The sequence below is a fragment of the Channa argus genome, chromosome 9 (assembly GCF_033026475.1).
Source record: "Channa argus isolate prfri chromosome 9, Channa argus male v1.0, whole genome shotgun sequence".
Classification (NCBI taxonomy): domain Eukaryota; kingdom Metazoa; phylum Chordata; class Actinopteri; order Anabantiformes; family Channidae; genus Channa; species Channa argus.
This window is the reverse complement of record NC_090205.1, coordinates 8,538,931-8,558,552: the sequence shown is the minus strand read 5'-3', so window position 1 is coordinate 8,558,552 and position 19,622 is coordinate 8,538,931. Positions and strand designations below refer to the sequence as shown.

Sequence of the window (19,622 nt, the reverse complement as noted above, 5' to 3'; positions counted from 1 at the left end):
GAGGGGCCTTGAGGATAAACACAATCAATATCAATAGGAATCACGACACTAAAAACTGTGCGAAACACACGAGCCAAACCCAAAAGCTCATCCTCACAAACTTCTCATGTACTCTGACCCGTTTGAGCTTTGTAAAGTAGGTGATGCTAAAACATGCTTCTCTGAGGTGAACATGTTTTCACATACTTGTATTTCAACGTTTGTGTCTTTTTCCTGTCAGAACTGCTTCCCGTCGGGATTTGAATCAACCAGTCAGCTTGTTTGACATACAAGTTTACCTGACATGCTGTGGATAGTTTGGAGGGGTGTGTGTGTGTGTGTCAGCTCTTCTGTGAGCCTCTGACTAGAATTCTTCACTATGTATGTTCCTATAAGCATTTGCATGTATCTTTGTTATACAGACCTTAGTCGTTGCCATGGATATGGCCAATTATGATAAGCTGCCATCTGCTGTATTTGTATGTATTATGAAAACCATAACCTCTAACCATCGGTTGAAATCAAAATATGTGTCTTTATATCTGTGCGATAGATTTAGTTTATACCTTAAGGCAGGGGTGTTAAACTACCCACTGCTGATTACCTGGATCAGGTGTCATCAGTCAATCAGAAGCAGGAAGAGCAGAAGTGTACGGGGATAGCTGGAAAACAAGCAGGGCTGCAGCCCGTAACCTGATGTTTTACAGCGTGTACTTATGTACTTACATCTCCGTTTTGTAGGTGGAGCACCTCTCCAGTGGGATCTTGAGGACTCTGTTGTTGAGGCCAACAAAGAGTGACCTGTCACTGTGCCGAATCTGCAGGCTTAGGATCGGCTCACGGACCCCTGGTGGGAGAAGCTCCATCTCCTCCAGGTAACAACCTTGTAGGTTCTTGTTGGGTGTAGCCAGTGCCTTTAAGATGGTGCCATATTCTGATTAGACAAGAAACATGCAAAGTCAAGTTTCTTCTGTGAGGTGCAGAGAACAGACCATACTTTTGTTCCATTCAGCTCCCCACCAACCTGTGCTGATGTACATAACGTGGTAGAGGGTTTCCATGCCCTGAACAATGTCCACGACCAGATTGGAAAAACGGACGTCATCCTGCATGACCAGTGGATCAACGGACTCCGGCTGGACCACGTCGTTCATCAGATAGAGGCGCTGGGCATCCTGCAGGCTACGCTCTGTCAAACCCTCATTTGGGCCTTCATCATTTATAGTTCCACACTAGAGACAAAGGGAAAAGCGTAAGTGAAGAGTGAGCTGTCAGAGGAGGGTGTGAACATTAAACACCTAGGAAAAAAACACAAAATGTTAAAGTATCTCACACACCTGTCATTGTACTTACTAAATAAAAATATGCCATCTGGTTAAATGATTTTATTTCTAAATGCTGTTCTCAGTAATTGCAGCTTTTTCAGGGGAACAAAACCACAGTGTCAATGTGTGTAATGACAGCAACAACACAAGATTTTAATGGAACAGAACAGAAGAAGAGCAAATATGAAAATGACAGCTTTCTGAAAATCTGAGTCTGCTCATTCATTGTGACGTGACATGAGAGATTGATTTGTTGCTAGACTGTATCTTTTGGTGGTGTTTGGAGCTGTAGATGGTTTTAAAAGAATAACGAGGATTTATGTAGAAAGTCCCTGATACCTTTGTTATTAGATTAGTGCATCAGCCAATCTAAGAAATGGGGATTTTGAAAATTAATTAAATCCACGGACGTTTTAGCTGCAGTATATTAGTGCTAAACTGAATTAAACAAGAAATGACACTGAAACTAACTTTGTTAATATTAACCTGGGTTGAGTACAATTTACCGGTGTTAGACAAGAATCTGCATTTAAACTAACCTGGAAGTTGTGGATAGGGTTGGGAGTGGGCAGCCAGGTAGAGCGGGGGTTTTCCTGGGAGCGAAAGGGTCCGTTGAAGGCCTGCGTGATGGCGCTCAGGTTGAAGGCGCACACTGCAGATGCTGCTATACTGTTGCTTTAGTGAGAGATTGCAAGGAGGGCAGGGTAGCAGGAAAGAGGAGGAACAGAAAACACATTATTTCAACAATAATATTCATATTAGGTTTCTCGTTGGCAGTAAATGGGAGGCTGTATCAGAAATCAGCAGTGTTCAGCTATGTGTTCCATGGCTGCAGGGAAAAGCTAAGCTATCAGTGCTGCACAGTGAATGAGGACAGTATTAATCGGAGAATATGGGAGGCAGTTGCACAGATTATGTGCAAACACTCTCACGGCCGCCTCACAGGTGCAACACATGAGAGTGAACCCCTGCTAAACTGGCTATGTGAGTAAGGTTATTATCGTAATGCTCTTTGGCCATAATGTGCGGCAATGTAATGAGTTTCTTAACTGTCTGCTCCTGCTGACTTGGTCTTTTCCCTTCCCATACAGCAAAGCAAACACTCAGACCTTTTAACAGTGGCTGTGACCTGCCTGCTGCCTGGGCAGGGCTTGTGAAATGCTGATAAACCATCAGTTATTAGATGGCGAGAGATAACATTCTGGGGAGAGAGCAAGATGGAAACGGCAAGAACCTCAGAACGACTCAGACAGCGAGGCAGAGAATGAAAGACTATTGTTAAGACTTAATGGTGCTTTGTGAGCCGTGTTGGTACCCTGGGTAATGTATAAATCAGTGAAGGCTGCTGGCTGGAAAAAAAAAAAAAAACACAGTAAAATGTGTCCCAGTATTTGGTAAATGTTTAGTGAGAGCTAAATATGCAGCTGTCAACCGGTTATCAAAGCTGCTTTTGGCTGGTTTTTATTCCATTTATTTTAATTTTCTCATGACACAGTCATTCATCTGTTAGCTTGGCTGGATTTTTTATTTTCACTGACTGCAATTACAGGCTACTCAGAAATGCTCTCAGTTGACAGGGCCCCGACACTAAATATGCTATAGGACAGTATTTTTTATGAAAGGAAGAAGCCTTAAGCAATTTGAAATGTTTTCATGCTTTTACCTGCAAACCCCACAGCAAATGTTTTGTCTGTTTTATGAATGGATGCAGAAAAGTGGATCTTGGCGATGCCAAAAAAGCTGAGCGCTATTTATTTTCTTGGATTCTTGTCACTCCTATTTCTGGCATTATTGATCCAATGAAAGCAAGTGTAATTTTGCTATAACTGCAACTGAGCCCCGTTGCTTTTTCCAAATAGTTCTGGCAAAGCTACATGAATAACAGCCACGCTGAATTAGCAACTAGCAGTTTCAGCCCCCCTAGGAATTTGCAATCTTCTTATTACAACAATCAATTAATTTAGCAAATATCTGTAAATTCTGCATGATCTTGCAATTTTGACCAATTACTGCATTTCTGCAGATTTGATCCACACTACGATCCCTTAAAGTCTCACAGCACACGAGAGCTGCTAGTGAGCGCTTGCTAATGTTATGTGGTGTTACTTTCTTAATGTGAAACCATGAAATTACTGCTAAAGACGGTACAAAGCAATACGTTGATGTTCTGCATGAAAGCGCGGAGAAAGTGCTTTGCACTGTACACAACATTGCAGTGGAACATAAACACAGTTCTGTGGGAAACATGGGAACAACGGAGAAGACAAATCAAAGTGACTGTTGCACCCGAATCGCTTGCAATCTAAGCCTCCTTGAGTCGGATCAAAGCACTTGGAAAATCTGCGCTTGCTTTTGTTCATTTTGTTAAATACTGCTTTCTCAAATATTTGACTACGGTTGGGAGAAAACGCTCCCATTACTTCGAGGTGGGGAAGTGCTGTGCCGCTCCGAATGAGCTCGGACAAAGCAATGGAGGAAGCCGAACATGTGGCTCATTGATTGACTCCAAGGCTGCTGCCGAGAGCAGCCTCCAGACTTCAGCAAAAGGACTTTTTATGCCTTTTAAATCAATTGCTCTGATGGAGACAAGTGACAAGGAGGCAGAGGCAAAGTGCAAAGCAATGTGAGCGCTGCAGTGAGCCAGCGGTAACCGTACCTCAACTGGAAGAAACCACAGGCAAATGTGCAGCAATAGCTGAACGGTGGCCACCGAGCGTGAAGTTAAAGTGTGGGTTTGTGGTCACGCTGTAGCCATAACTTGCCCTGGAACCAAACTCCAAACCTGACAGCGTCCAGATTGTTTGAGACCTCTGCTTCGATGGGGAATTGCTGCTCATAATGCCAAGAGAAGAGAGCATAAGGGAGCCCTGAAGAGAACACTGTCTATCGCGCTAATGGATGTAACCCATATGTTTTGAATCTGCTTAAAAGCCCAGGAAAGTGATGGAAAAGCTGTTTGACATCTGCTATGCTGTTTGCTGCCACCGCTCCGGCGCTCTCGGAGGACGGGCACCGCGATGATCACTTTCATTACTTCTTCGAGTGATTCATCTTGTCCCAACAGCCTCTTCCTGCCACTGGTTGTTCCCTCTGATACTTGATTTCTTGTTTTACAGAATTCCTCGCGCTCCGCTTCTGTCGCTCTCTCCTTTTCGTTTTTTTTTTTTTTTTTGTGCTGTGAACTTCAAACCCTTTTATCGAACCTTTCACATCCCACGTTGCTTTGGATTTCTCAGTGGCTGCTTTGAATGTTGCTGCGTCTTTAATGCTCAGAATAAGTGATGGCTGGAGAGAGACAGAAAGGGAACGACAGAGAAAGAAAAATCAGCAGGACCTCTGATATTCTGCCTCTTATTCTCTCTGATAGATACACTTGCTCTTTCCCTCCCTGTTTGTTTCTCCTCACCAGAGACCAGCGTGTACTGTGCACTGGTGGACTTCACACTCTCCAAACAGCCTGGAGTGTACATCAACACAGCACTGTATTTACTGTCACTTAAGCTATTTTTATTTAATCTAGGAATTTGAAGCCCCTCCTGCTTCACTACAATGGTTCGACTTCACAACATTTGGGTGCACAGCAATTGTCAGACACCTCAATACCGTAAAAATGTAGGTGGGATTTTACGTATTAAAAAGTGTACTACTGTACCATAAACTAGACTCTACCTCCAGGTACAACATGAAGTTGCTGATACTCATGCAGTAAAATTAAGTTCTTCAAAAGGTATTTTCTTATTGTCAACAAATCAGCTGCAATTAATTTACTCTGTGTGTGTGTGCTAAAGCAGTCCATTGTCTTCCAAAGACACAGATCCAAAATTACCATAAACGCCCAGTAGTATAGTAGCTTGAGTCAATCCTACATATACCACATAAAAAGATGAATTTCTACCTCTGTTCAGGTGTTAGAAAAAGGCGGCGGACACCTCACTTAGCCCATTTATGGCTGTTTGCAAGCCACAATCGCCACAGATAATTACAACACTAAGTCTGTCTGGTGAAGAAGGGGCTGATACACATCTCACTCGATAACCTTATCTCTTTAGGCTTGATGCTGCGGTTGCTGCTGCACATTTCATGCACCAGAGCCCAGAAGATCTCACCTTTAGGATCTTCTTCATAAATCACACGTTTCTTTTACTTCATTGTTATAATGACTGCACACTTGATCCTGTCACGTCTTTATGATGTACTTTGTTCAACATCTGTTTTTAATGTGCTGTTTAAATCAACCCATTTAACAAGAAGAGAGACATCGGCCCCAGCTTTGCACACACACACACACACACACACACACACACACACACACACCAGCTTTTAGCTAACCTCATTTTATGTTGGGGGGTGGAATGGAACAGCTAAAACTACATTAAGGCCAATGTTTCAACCTCAGTGAATACCTGCATCACAGCAGAAAACGAAGAAAAGCCCACTCAGCAGAGCTACATGGCTGCAGGGACCAGAAATTGAACCGAGGCTGCTAAGATTATCCATACATATTTTTACACTGCACAACAATACGCCAGCAAAGGCAACAGCTTTGGCCCCAAACAGTCACATTCAGAGGCAGCCTGAGTCAGCAACACCTACACGAAACAACAAAGCAACACCACAGGTTCATTGAGTTGCACAAAAATCCAGGTGTTAGATTTGAGCTACTGTATTGTGAGGAAGTGCACAGTTCGCTGATCGTAATGGAACAGCTAAGATCTGAGAGACACATTTTAATGTATGTAGTACCGACAGGCTGAGCTTGATTTGGCCTCTTTTAACAGTGCTAGCAATCAAATAGGTCGTAAGTGAGTGAAATGAAGCTAAATGCAAATGGCGGGTTCAACTTAAGGTATCTGTGAAAAGTAATAATAAAGGTGCTGGAGCAGAGTCAGTCAAACTGTGTTCAGATCTGACTCAATCCTCCACTGAGGCCGAGTCGCCCACAACTCATTTCAATGTAGATTTGATGTGAGTGAATTGATAAGACAGGTAGACTATGTTGTGTAAAATCAGAAATATGTGGCTGGCTTCACCTGGCTGCCCATCATGTCATTTACTGTAGGGTATTTAGGATCTTTAGGTGCCACAGTCCAGTATTTGGGGAGTTTTTTTGTTTGCACCAATATATAAAGCCAAGTGAAAACATGTTTAACATTAAGGGGAAAATGCATTCATCCATCTATCATCTCCATCCACTTATTCTGATCACTGGGAGCTGGAGCCCATCTGTCTTTGGCCAAAATCAACCCACTCTGCTCCCCCCCCAGACCCCCCTCTCCCTGCTCTGCTAAAACCTGTTACACGTTTTCTGCCCAATGCTATTTTAAAATTACATTAAATCATAATTGTACAAAACTAATCAAGCAGAAAAAAAACAGAAACTGTCTTTAGGGTTAGAACGCCGTGCTCCAAAACTTTTAGTGGCAAAATTTATTCTGTGGTCATTAAAATATACGTGGAGCACATTTATCTTTAGCTTCAATGTTTCTCTAACAAAAACTTTAAGTAAGTGCAACAACAGACCTAAAAAAATCAAACTATTCAAAAAATCAAAGATATTCAATTTAACAATGTCTTTATATATATATTAAAAAAAAGAGAGAGAGAAGCAGAAAATCTGCTCATTTGAGAAGATTGAAACGGCGTCGTGAATAACTTCACACACAAATGACCAAATCACTGTACAAATAACCGTGTGTCCATCTACAAATCAATTAATGGACCATTTGTTGCAGCACTTCCTCATCCTTCCCCCTCGCTCTCAGACATGAGAGAACTAGTGAAGTCACCCAGAAATAGATAGGAGGCTCATAATGAGTTAGTAATGGCCGGTTAGACACCTCAGCAGGAGAATCTCGCTGCTGTTCTGAACACACGACGGAGGGACCCTGCCAATAAAGACCTGGAGTTAATTAAAGGACCTGCTCGTGCTCCGAGGTCTTAAGTGTCCTCATTCTGATGGAATGCTAAAACCCTTCCCTACATAACAGCCTGACATGCTTCACTGGCTTGTGCACATCTCTATAAAATTACAGCACAATCCTTTCCCCTTCCCGTTTTCTTCCACTCTCCTCATCTGAAGTAGGCTGGAGGGGCTTTATTTGTACTGGTGATTGATTGGTGGCAGCTCATATTTTCAAGTGACTGATTAAAGGGGCACTCTACCATTTTTAAACTGCTAAATTAGTTCGCCATTTATAAGAAGCGCTACTCAGCAAGGGAGAACATTTGTGTAATATCTTCTGTGGCCCTGGTGAAGCCGTGCAGCCAGACAGGAAGGCTGCGTTACAAACCGGGACGTGGACTTGACAGAAGAAATACACCCCTATTTTAAATCAATAAAGCTGTCCACACAGGATGTATAAGGACTTCTGTTTGGCTCACAAGTCTGTTTGTTACGTGACCACAGTGATTTTGTATTGAGCTGCGAGTGCCACCAAAGTGGACTTAAAGAACGGTACAACCCAGGCTAGAGACTGAAAGTCAGGATTTATCAGCTTCTTTGGCACGTTTGATCATTTTAAATGTGAAAAAGATAAATAAATTCAATTTCTTTCAAGTCTCCTAGCCGCTTTAAAATTTCTCTGAGTGTGTCACAGTGGAGAAAAACGTGTTAACCAGCCAGCATTTTTAATCGATTTAAATCAAACAAACAGAAATGAAAGCTTGGGGCTCGGGGGAAATGGTATTCTTTAAAGGCCACTACTAAACTAAATACGGAATAAACAATGATGGACTGTTTTCCATACTTATCCTAATTAACTCATGAGTACATACAACATGCTGTTTGTTCAAGGCTGGATTTCCAGATATTAGTGATGTTAGAAACCCAAGTGTCTTTTGGTTTTTTTTATTTAAAGGAGCCTGAGCTGACTTCACCTCAGCGTCAGGACGCGGGTCATGTTAAATTTGGCTCTAGTACGTCTCTGAGTTTCACGCAAAAAAACTCCTGAAAACAAAACCACTGCTTAACAATCTTCACAGATCAGTTCTACCTCATTTTCAGCAATTATCTAACATGTTTAAAGCCTGGAAAGCTGATTTTGCTTTAACTGGACCTGCTGGAAAAATCCCTCTGCTTTTCCTGCAAAATTATTCTTGAAACCCTTCTTGAAGACAGTCGATAGTTAACAATATACAAATGCAATCTCAGTCATAATGTATATGAAACATCAGAGGTCACATAATGAGAGGTGAAGGTCACCCTACACCACTGGTACCCGGCCCAGGTCGTGAGCACACACTGAGGATAAATACTTTCCTCCAACTCTTCCTGTTCCCTTTTAAGACCCTAAACTCCTGGGAGCAGCTGTGAGCCTGTTCAATTTAGGCCAGACAGATGGAGATAGTGTTTGTGGTGATTGCATTAACATATCCAGCCCCGATGAGGGAGGCAGTTTTGGAGGGAGGACCAACTTTAGAAAGGAAGGGCGAGGAAGGAGGAGACAAAGGATAATGAACAAAAGCATGAAGCTCACTGATTTTTCTCATTACCTCTTCTCATTTCCTTGCTCTCTCTCGCTCTCTCTTTATCCCCCTGGCTTTTGTTGTCTTTTGTCTGCCGACCATTTACTGCTCTCTCTCTCTCTCTCTCTCTCGCTTTCCATCTATCGCTAAAGACGGCGGCGGGCTGATGGGAAGCAGTCATGTGGTGGCAAATACTGGCAGCTTAACAGGTGAGAGAGCAGAAAGTGAGCGGCAAGATTCCACTTCTCCCCTGACAGAACACAGAATACATCTAAATACCAACAACCATGCACACACACACACACACACACACACACACACACACACACACACACACACACACACACAAATACACAGTACAGTGCATATTTGAGTGGCAGATCCGGCGACACCACATTCTACATGCTAATTCCAAAACATATGTTTGTATTGTGAACATGTCATTGCAGGTTGCCTCTGGAGAAAATCCCCTGAAAACCTTGATATATGTCACATATCTCAGCTCCGGTAACTGTGTTCTTGAAATCTTCTTCATGCCAACTACCTGGGTGTCGCTTAAAGTTCTATCAGTGTGTTTTTATTTTGTGGGCGGTCACGATGAGCGATAGACTGAGTGAACTTTTGGAATTCTGGTTCCCTCTTTCCTTTCTCTTTCTCCCACTGTCTAACCTGATGGGGAGTTTTCTTTGTGTCTCGTGGGGATAAAAAAAGAAAAAAGAAAAAGAGATTGTCCCATTCAGGCAAGGTTGTATTTTGTTCCTGTATGTGCAGCCCAGCATCCTAGCTGCCTTTCCATGGGATATGACATGTTTTGATCATGTCATATCCCAGTTTATTTTCCTCTGGGTTTACCTTCCCTCTTCTAACCAAATAAAAATAAACCAGTCCTGTGAGTCTTCTTACTCTACTGCAGGGATTATTAGAAGGGCAGGACTTCAAATATACAGCAAATGCACTGTCTTACTGGGGATGAGTGAGTTTAGTGTTCAGATGGCCAATATTTTTCATGCGGTGTAGTTATTTTGTTGTGAGGGAAGAGACGAAAGGAAAATTCGGTGTCCAAAATGAAACTGTTGCATTCTCTAAGTGAATCTCGCAGAAAATCTTTGCCGATTTTATTTTTCTTCTTGATTTTGATTTTGTTGGTGGCTGTCGCAGGTAAGCTTTAAACCTAAAGCCACTGAGCTAGGTAGTTAAAAGTAACTCTCACTCACTTTTAAAATCTTTCCAAACTTTGACCTTTTGCCTCGGGTCAAGTATTTATTGCTCACCATACACCAAGTTTCCACTTTTTTCACTGCAAGAATCCTTAACAGCAGTCAGCACTCTACCATCGATGTATTCATAGACACAGCATAACATGATATGGTGGAGTGGAGCAGAAACTGTTTCCTCCATCTAGCAGCACAACTGCCACCTGACTGATGGTTTCTACCTTTACTGTGACCCACGGGTCACAATTTTTAAAAATGATTCCTCAAACAACAGTGGACTGATGAAATGGAGGCTAAAATCTACAGCTCTTGTTCTGTGCAAACATGTATTAACGTGTATCTGAAGATAAAATGAGGATTAAAAGGGTCTGAGGTTATAAAATCAAGTGTTTTTAATATAACATTTCCTCTTGGTGTTTCCCTTTAGAATCGCTGTTGAAAAAAAAAACAATGAACTAAGACCGCTGCAACTTTGCAAGATTCCTGTCATTGTGACTAATTTGGAAAGATTAAGTCTTTTATTGTCTTAAGACAAAGTTGTACACATTCCTGCACAGATGAAGGACTGTGGCTTCATCAACTACAATGGAAGCATCTTTTGGAGGTAGTTATCAAAAGGCCTGTAAGAAAAGCAGGAATAGTTACAGCCTGTAAAACCTGTTGCAGTGTTTTGTATGGACACTTGTCTTTTCATCCTTCAGAGAGAATGAAAATGTACATATTTTGATGGCAGTCTACCTGGTAGCTATTGTAGTAATATTGACTTATTGACTTTATACTGGTTCCGTACTACAGCATTGGACATACTGAGTAACCCGAGTCGCAGTTGCCACCATCCACTAGTTAGGCAATTATGGGACGCATTTAACTAAAAATAAAAAGCGTAGCCGGAGGTCTAATCTATACACTTTTACTGTTTCCTCTCTGTAATGAAGTGTGTGACATCCCCACCTGGAGCAATCAAACACCAGAGACGGGGTGAGTCAGTCTGTATATCCAGCCCGGCTAAGAGCTGCGCGCATCCACACTGATCATTAGCAGCAGCGGGGAGGCTCTAAACTCTGGGAAATTGTCTCTCTCTGTATAGGTGGGAAAATATGGGAGTAACAAACCACATGAAGTGAAGAATTCGGAGGGCCAAATAAAACGAAGCTTGAGATGAAGTGCTGTGTGTGTGTGTGTGTCACTGTTTCCCCATTAATATTCTTGTTTGTGTTGAAAAGGCTCTTCAGCACAGCTGCAGCGTGTTTTACTAGGGTTGTTCATCTTTTTCTGTTCAACAGAAAGGGCCCCGTTGAGGAGCAATGCATGGATAAGTACTATGTTACAGTAATTCTACTTCCTCTAGATGGTAAGTGCTGCTGTTTGTGTCATGTGACATAAGGGGAAAGTAACAGTTGTTGGCGCTGTCGCATCATAGTAAGAAGGTTCTGTGGACTGTGGACTCTGCATGTTCTTCACGTCCCTGCATGAGTTCCCCCCCTGGGTGCTGCAATTTCCTTCCAGAAACACACCAACTCCTGTCTCTACTTTGGTCTGAACCTGTGTTTCAAGGCTGAGGTAAGTGGCAATCCTGTCCAACGTGTACCCCACCTCTCACACAACGTCACCCCGTTAAGGTAATCTCACATACAGGACTCCGTCAAAATGACATGATCCAAAAGAAAACTGTGAGCCCTGCTTCTGTTTTCATCGTCCATGCACACACCTTGAGGTAATTTAGATGATAAGTTAAAAAAGAAATAAATAAAAAGAAATCTTTCTTGCCAGAATACTTTAGTAAGTCTTTCTTGCTAGAGTATTCCCCAACGATTTTGTACTTTTACTCATGCTCATTGAGATTAATGATCCGAGATAAGAAATTGTGCAACGGAATGTTTATAATTGGAGAGAAATAACTGTAAGTTGATAATACATTACTGCTCCCTAAAGAGTAATAACCAAGGTTATAGTAATGTGTTTAAGATGAGTGATGAAGCAAACGATGCATCAGTAACAATGGTCTGACTCATTTGCGTGTGCACATGTGCCTTAAGAGATGATAGAAACCGTGGAGGGATCTGTACTGAGGTCAAATAGCAGGGAGTGAGATCCTGTTACTATGAACTCTCATTAAAATCTCACTTTTTCCTTGGAAAAACATTTAACGTGTGAACACAAAAGAGAAGCAAAAGAAACATTTAAAAACCTCATTAGAACTAACAATAAAGTAAATTATAAAATACAAATCTGGTATTTTGACCCAATAAAACTGAATGTGTTTACTAAGTCGTCTTTGAAATGCAGTAGATTTTGGACTATTTAACATATTAAAAAGCAGATTATTTAAGTAAGTTTCTCATCTTTACCGATTAAGTCTAATTAAATTTTACTTTACAGACTTTAGGTTTGTACTCATTCATCTTTTTGTACATTCATTTATTTTCATTTTCCCATGTGTGTTTTTTGCAGCGGCTTTTTTTACTGGGGCAAAATGAGACACGAGTGCTGTGCTGTGTGGTCAGAGGTGCCACTTTGTGTGCGGCATGGACAGGAACTGTTACTCTGGTTGTCGAGAATAGATGACATGAAACTGACACCAAAGACATATTTGAGTATGTTTCCTTGCTTGAATCTGCTAAAAAAGAAAATAGTGCGTTGGACTTCTCACTGAGCACGGACGAAGGCATTAAAAGGTTGTGGGTTCGAGGTTCGAGACTGTCTTCCTCATGAAACAAAACTCCTTTGAAGGTGGCCTGGTGGCTCAGTGGTAGAAATCCCACCGCACAAGGTGTGGCCCCACCCAGCCAACAAAGTGCCAGTCCCAAGCCCGGACAAAAAATATAAATTAAAATAAAATAAAAATGAGAGGGTTGGGGCAGTGAGGGCATCCGGCGCTAAAACATGCGGAACACGTTCCGCTGTGTCGACCCCTGAAAGGACAAGCCGTTGATCTTTTTGATTTGATAGAAGCACAATGTGTCACCATTTACACCACAACAAATCAAATCTGCATTTGTCCAAAACAACAACAACACAGGTGGTTCAACAAGTGGCTGAATGAGACACAGAGGCCTCCATCGCTAAACCAGAGAGCAAAGCTTCATTCAACAGGCGGAACATTAGGAGGATGAAGGGAATTTAACGCCAATGCTGCTGTGCCAACGTGAAAACATGTGGAAATTCTTTATGCAACAGATGTTTCTCTGCTACTGCATTCAGAAAGTACACAAACTGTCATGGCTCTCCTCAAACTCATTAAAGCACGCAATTTGTCAATCTAACATGTATGAAATAATAATAGCCAGAAAATTGTATTAAACACTACGGTGATTAGTCACCCACAGCTCCATGTTTGGAGTCACACTTCACAGTGTGGTGAATAATCCAATTGTTCTGAGAGATGAGCGACACAATGTTTCTGTGGGTAAACTACCTGTAAAATGTTTCATTCCTGTGCCAGTGCTAGGTGACAAAGCAGCTATAAAATAATATTTAGGAGTTAAAGGGTGACTTCACCAATTTTCAACTTGCTATCTTGCAAATGTGTCTATGTACTACTCCAAATGACATCACCCGGAGGAGTTTTCCATCATTAGGAGTTCAGATGAAGTCATCTGGAGGAGCTCTGGAAAAGCAGGTTGACCATGATTACAAGCTCCATAGTGTGAGAGACAAGATGACATAATCTAGAACGAAGGTTCCTCCAAATGATGTCATCTGAAGGCATTTTTCAGCTAGATGAACAGTAAAGAGATATTTTGATTTGAGGAGTCAGTGGGAAGTTTAATGGCATTTATGTACATGTGCTATTCCAACTAGTAGCAAAAGAATCAAGTTGAAAATCAGTGAAGGCATCCTTTAAGTCTGGGAATCCCATGAGAATTTAATAACATTATCAAAGCAATAAGTTAATATAAGTAATGTGATTTTACATAAGTGCTTTAGATGGTTATTTTTATATCAAACAAGCCACAATTACTCAACACTCACACATTGGTCGTGAAGATGCCGTAGATGAGGTCTTGCTCTGGCAGGTAGAAGGTGCTCTGCAGCTCGTTGTAGTAGAAGGGGATCTCTCCAGAGCGGGAGCAGTTGAGCCTGGCCTTCATGAACGTTGTCCAAGTGTCCTCCAGGAGAAAACGCCCGCCTATGTCGTTTTTGCAGACCCGTGCCACACGGGAATAGACCGTCTTGCCACAGTCGTGTTCCACTGCGTTCTCCCTCAGGAAGAAGAAGGTGAAGAGGCCGATGTCGTAGGCCGAGATGAAGTGAGGCTCTGCCGGGAGCGAGAAGAAAAAGGAAGTAAGTGGATCATTACCCAACAACTCCTTGGAAGCAGACATTTGTGCAACATTTATCTTGTAGACGTTGTCGCTTTGACCCCTGTACTGTATATTATTGATTGCAATAAGGTGGTTTGGAGAGAACCTCAATGTCAAAGGTGTAAATGAGAGGAGAGCGGGCAGAGGGAGGAGGAGAGGAGATAAATAAAAACGGTGACTAATAAATTTGTCTGATGTTTTGATGGTAAATCCATGGAGCCATGTCTGTTTAAGTGGATGCCCGTGCTGCTTTTATTGCCCCGGGGTACTCGGCGAATGATTAATGGCTCTCCTTGCCGGGCGGGTTATCAGGTAAAGCAGCCCGGATAACAGTTTGAATGGGTTGTTACTGTCATCCTTTGTAAACACATGACTCATCACAGAATACTAATTTGTTGCTGTGAGCGTGCAGAGGAAAAGAGCTTGTACATCCGTTTTTAGAGAAATCACTTCCAGGCTGATGTAACATCTGCATTTAGGAGGCTTCGCATAAATGCGTTTGAATAATGCATCCACACATGTCAAATCACATTCTCCCTGTTAGCTTTAAGAGCATCTAATCATGCTGATAGTTTTGGCTTTATGTGCCAATTTACTTTGTGGTGTAAAAATCATCTTTGTGAACAGTTTGTGAACTGCTGTTTATCAAAGAAAGACAAGTGAATTAAAGTGTAAACCAACATAAATCATCTTAGCGAGGTGTCTGGCTGCTATGTGCCACCGGAACAGCTTTGAATATCTTCAGCACTGATTCCACATGTCTCCAGAGCTGTTTTGTGGGTGATGAAGAGCAGCCCAGATTCTCCCACCGATGCTCACTTTAATTTAGATCCGGTGACTGTAAAGCCCACTCACAGAATGACTTTTTGTTCTGTTTGTACGCATCTGATGTGAAGTTTCTCCACCAATTTATTCATTTCCCGTCTACAGTTCCCAGTCAATCATTAGTTTGAGAGCCTAAACAGGATTTGGGTAATTTGGGTGACGTAACCCTTTAAAGCCTGATTATTTTTGTTGACCTGTACAAACAGGTGCTTTTCTCAACAAAATTTAAATCCTTTTTGGTCACATTTAGCATCTTTGTGCTTATCAAGGTGACATTTAAGATTCTGGCTTTAAATCCAATAATATAACAAAAAGTAAATGAAGACAAAGCTGCTGATTAATTCTAAAATCTTCTTTCCTGATATTTACATTGTAGTTTCTAGTCGAACCAGACACATCCATGGTGGTGTTGTGACTCATACAGTTCTGTTTTCATCGTGCAGGTGCTTGTGCACAGGCAGGAGGAAACAGAGAGAATCCTCCTCTGCTGCTGTCGCTCCAGTTTTCCCCTGGGATCCATTTATTGTGAGCGATACCACACGTTCAGACACATGCTTGCACACCCACATAAGCACAAACGCAAATGGAGGAGTAAACCTTGATTTGCACGGCGGCGTGCACGCTCATAAACAAAAAAAGAGGGAATGTGAGGTTAGAAACACACACACACACACACACCGAGTGGAGAGGACCTGTTAATAGCCACGGTGGGATGTGCCTTCAGGGGCCAGTGAGGCTTTTTATAAGACAATAGGATTCAGAAGCAGAGCTGGAAGAGACTAAATCTCTGTCTACACGGCTACTGCAGCTCTTATCACACTGTCCACAGGAAGTGTGTGGTGTAAACTGATTCAAACTTTTTGAAATTGTAATGAAGCTATAAAAAGTGGCGGCGAGTGCAGAAAAAAATCTTCATTACTCCTAATGGTAGATCCTCTGCACCAATGTGGGATATTCATTTAGCAGGTTGATCTAATCAACTTTTCAATATAGAAAAGGTCCTTATCGGTTCATCTTCAATCTCCATTTAAAATCGCAGGCTTAACAAGAAAATAAGTAAAGTACAGCACATCCACACTCAGGTAACTGGTGCTACTAACAAGCATGTAGACGGACACGTGAGCGGTGTCACGCCTGTCGGGTCACATACAATCCCTCCAACTGAGGCTAAAGAGACACCCATTGTAACGTGTCGGTGCCACTTTCCCTGCAGCAAGTCGCCATGTGAAGGTGCCAACTGTGCTCAGGTCCGCCTCAGCTATGTAATGTAACATATGGGTGTCTGTGCGTGCATACGGCACGTTTGGGCTGCAATGTGTCTGCACGCCGCGGCCCCTCTGTTGATGCATACTGTGTGCGTGTCAGCCAAAGGGCAGCAGGAGTTGACACATTCTGCATATTATTGCTGAAGCTGCGTGGGTGCAAAAGGGACGAGCAGAGTTTTCCCAGCACCCAGCTGAGCGGTAAACAGATTGTTCAGTGTGGCAGGTTGGTTGGGTGCTGCAGGAAAGGAAGGCTGCCATCGCCAACGTCACATGAAGCCTTAGACCACAGTTACAGTAAAACGTGTCGTTATCTAATATTTATATCAGACGTTGTAAAAAAAAAAAACAGAGACTCTTTTAGGTTTGATCTGAATAGTTGTCTACAGCCTGCTCCCGGTTTCCCATTTGAAATTAGTTTTCATGGTTGATGGATATCTGTATTCTATTAGGGTTAGTTATACATCCAGCCATAGTGAAGAGAGGTATTAGTTAAAATGCATAATAACTTGTTTTTATTTTTATTTTTTACTACATACAGACTTTTTCTTTCAGCAGAAAGCAGTGTGACAGTACATATAAATGTCTACGGGGGATTGAGAAGCACACAGATATTCTTTAGGTATTATTTTACCAGCAAATTTATAAGTCCTCATGTCATTCAGATGTCTGATGGGAAACAGCTGGTCAGCACCTGGCGGGCTACCAATCCAATAAGGGAACAGATTGATTAGATCCAGAACTCCCTCCCTGCCTTTGGTTCCTCCTGAACTGGAGAGGCTTAGAGCTGGAAATGAGATTTTCATTCACACCCCAAATCCTTTGAGAACTCAACTCCATAACCCTCACAGAATCAGCCATGAAGCAAAGCAGGCTTTGTCTGTGATGGCATGGATGTGTGTTTGTGCGTGTGTGTGTGTGTGTGTGTGTGGGGGGGGGTTACAGTGCAGCATGTGTGTGCGACACTGTGTGTGCAGCCAGCTGTGTAGTTATGCTGATGACGACACTCTCTACTTTGTTACTTATATTTTTCCCCTCCCACATGCTCTGTGTGTGTTGCTCTGAAATGCACACCGAGCTCAGCCACACATGGAAGCACATACAGTCTAAATACATACTGTACTGCATATACACACACACAGGGTCCCTGTGTGAAGCATGCTGTGTGTTGTAATTTCACCCTCTCCCTGCCGTGAGGAATAATTACATCACTCACTGACTCCTCGCTCTGTCTTCTCTGCTTCTCTCTCGTCCTCACGCTCATCTCTGCCCCACAACTCTCTCATCCCTCCTCCCTCTCACCAGCAAACATGCACCTTCACACTCTCCCACCTTTTATCTTTGCTTGCATTCGATCTACTTTTCACAGCCTACCTCTCATTGTAACACACAGCCGGCCTCACGCGCTGAATATTTTTTGTTTAGCTACGTCAACAACTCTGATGATTAATGGATTTGATCAAGCAGAAAATGCTCTGGCTTTCTAAATCTTTGTTGAAAGAATATATTTGGCTTTTGAACTGCTGCTCACACCCAACAAGACAGGTAAAAGCATCACTTTGGGAGCCTGAGGACATATTACACACTGATCATGTAGAACGTCAACTGAGAAAACAATTGACAGATCAATCAAATTAATAGTTGCTGTCATGGTTGCATATAGACAAAACTGTTGGTACCTTACAAAAATAAATAAATGAATAAATAAACCGACAAAAGCAATACAAGAAGAACAATTTTTAAATTGAATCCAGGCTTTGCTTTTAATTATTGCATCTGGCTTGGACACGAGATAGAGTGTTCGGACAGAATCTGTCCAGCTGCAGAATCGAGTTCTGCTCTTGGTCATTTCGTTTTGTAAAGGAGTTTGACATTACTTTCTCTCTGTTCTTTCTCTGAATATCCTGGTTATGTCGTATGTGGGCAGTAGATACCGATGTGAAATTGCTAAGAACAAAAGGCAATTCAGCAGGGGATGGATGGGAAAAAAAAAGTTAAATTACATTATAAGCTTGTGTCAACTTTGGGGCTCAAATGTCCCAGTTCGGGTTCAAGGTACAAACAGATCTCAGTCTCTGAAGGTCAATGAGTTTCATCCACACACACACACGAAATTCCCACTGACTAGCACTAAACCCAAAACTTGAAAGTGGATAAACCGATAAAAGATTCATTGGGTTGTGTGTCTACGGAGCTCTAGTTTCAGCTTTGTGCTAGGGGCACAAACACACACACACACACACACACACACACACACACACCTGAAAATAAAGCTTTGTAAATGTATGTTATTATTCCAAATTCAACTAGAGAGTCACAGCAAACTTCCCTCTCATTTTTGCAATATGCCCACAGTCTTGCACCCTTGAAGCTGCATCCGGTGTCACACTGACACCAGCAGGACTCGCATCCCTTTATGTTCTCTACTATTTCATACATTCTAACAATTCCTATGCCTGACCTGTCCTGTGTGCTCAGTGTACAACCTCAAATCCAAAACAGTCTTTGGCGTCTGTTATAAAAACCCCTTGTTGGATTGATCCATCTCGGCTGTAACAAAAGAGACGAGTGCGTTGGAAGCAAAAGTGGAGAAATGCCCATCTGCCGCCCCAGGCAAGACTGGGAAAATATTTAAAGTAACAGGAGGAATTTTCAAACAGTGTTTCTCTCATATCTGTACACAATTTAACCTCATGTGGATTATGAATGCAATTCTATTAGATTTTTGTCTCATGTGTCTGAAGGAAACCTCACACCATCAGACTGAATAATCTCCTTATGATCAATCTCTGCATTTTAAACATACAGACTCGAACTTCCAATTGCTTTTCATGAATTTGTGACATCATATATACGGGTAGATCCAAAGGTAATTAAAAATACTTATTGGCTACAGCACAGGGAAAAAAATGATTGATTGTCTTGTGTGTTTTTTTTGTTACTGTACCATTGAGCCACTTTGAGTTGTACTGGGCGGTCCGGAGAGGTGGCATCCCACCCAGGCTGCGGTATATGACAGGGTCACGCCCTGAGAAGTCGATGACTGTGGCAGCGTACAGCTCTCCACTCTCAGTCACCACGGCCGTGGAGTTGTGACGGGGGTCATACGGGCAGCGTGCCACGCCATTCACCCGCTCAAGCGTACTGCTCATGTTGCCCACCTGTGGGGGGATAAAAACAAACAGTAATGGCAGGAAAAAGGTTCAGACATTGGGAGAATTACAAGTCAAACCAGCAATGTTTCAACTG

General features: G+C 42.3%; 1 protein-coding gene across 5 annotated transcripts in view; it reads right to left on the bottom strand.

Moving 5' to 3' along the window:
• sema5ba (sema domain, seven thrombospondin repeats (type 1 and type 1-like), transmembrane domain (TM) and short cytoplasmic domain, (semaphorin) 5Ba) overlaps nt 1-19,622 on the bottom strand; it is a 152,873-nt gene that overhangs the window by 33,996 nt on the left and 99,255 nt on the right. For all 5 annotated transcript variants that reach the window (XR_010915189.1, XM_067515983.1, XM_067515981.1 and 2 more), the window contains 5 exons: nt 19,321-19,534; nt 13,955-14,240; nt 1,844-1,979; nt 1,004-1,211; nt 706-913 (listed from right to left, as the gene is read on the bottom strand). Coding sequence is in view for 4 of the 5 variants with exons in the window: in XM_067515983.1 (XP_067372084.1) it covers nt 706-913; nt 1,004-1,211; nt 1,844-1,979; nt 13,955-14,240; nt 19,321-19,534 (1,052 nt within the window). In the remaining variant the exon portion in view is untranslated. The remainder of the gene's footprint in view (nt 1-705; nt 914-1,003; nt 1,212-1,843; nt 1,980-13,954; nt 14,241-19,320; nt 19,535-19,622) is intronic.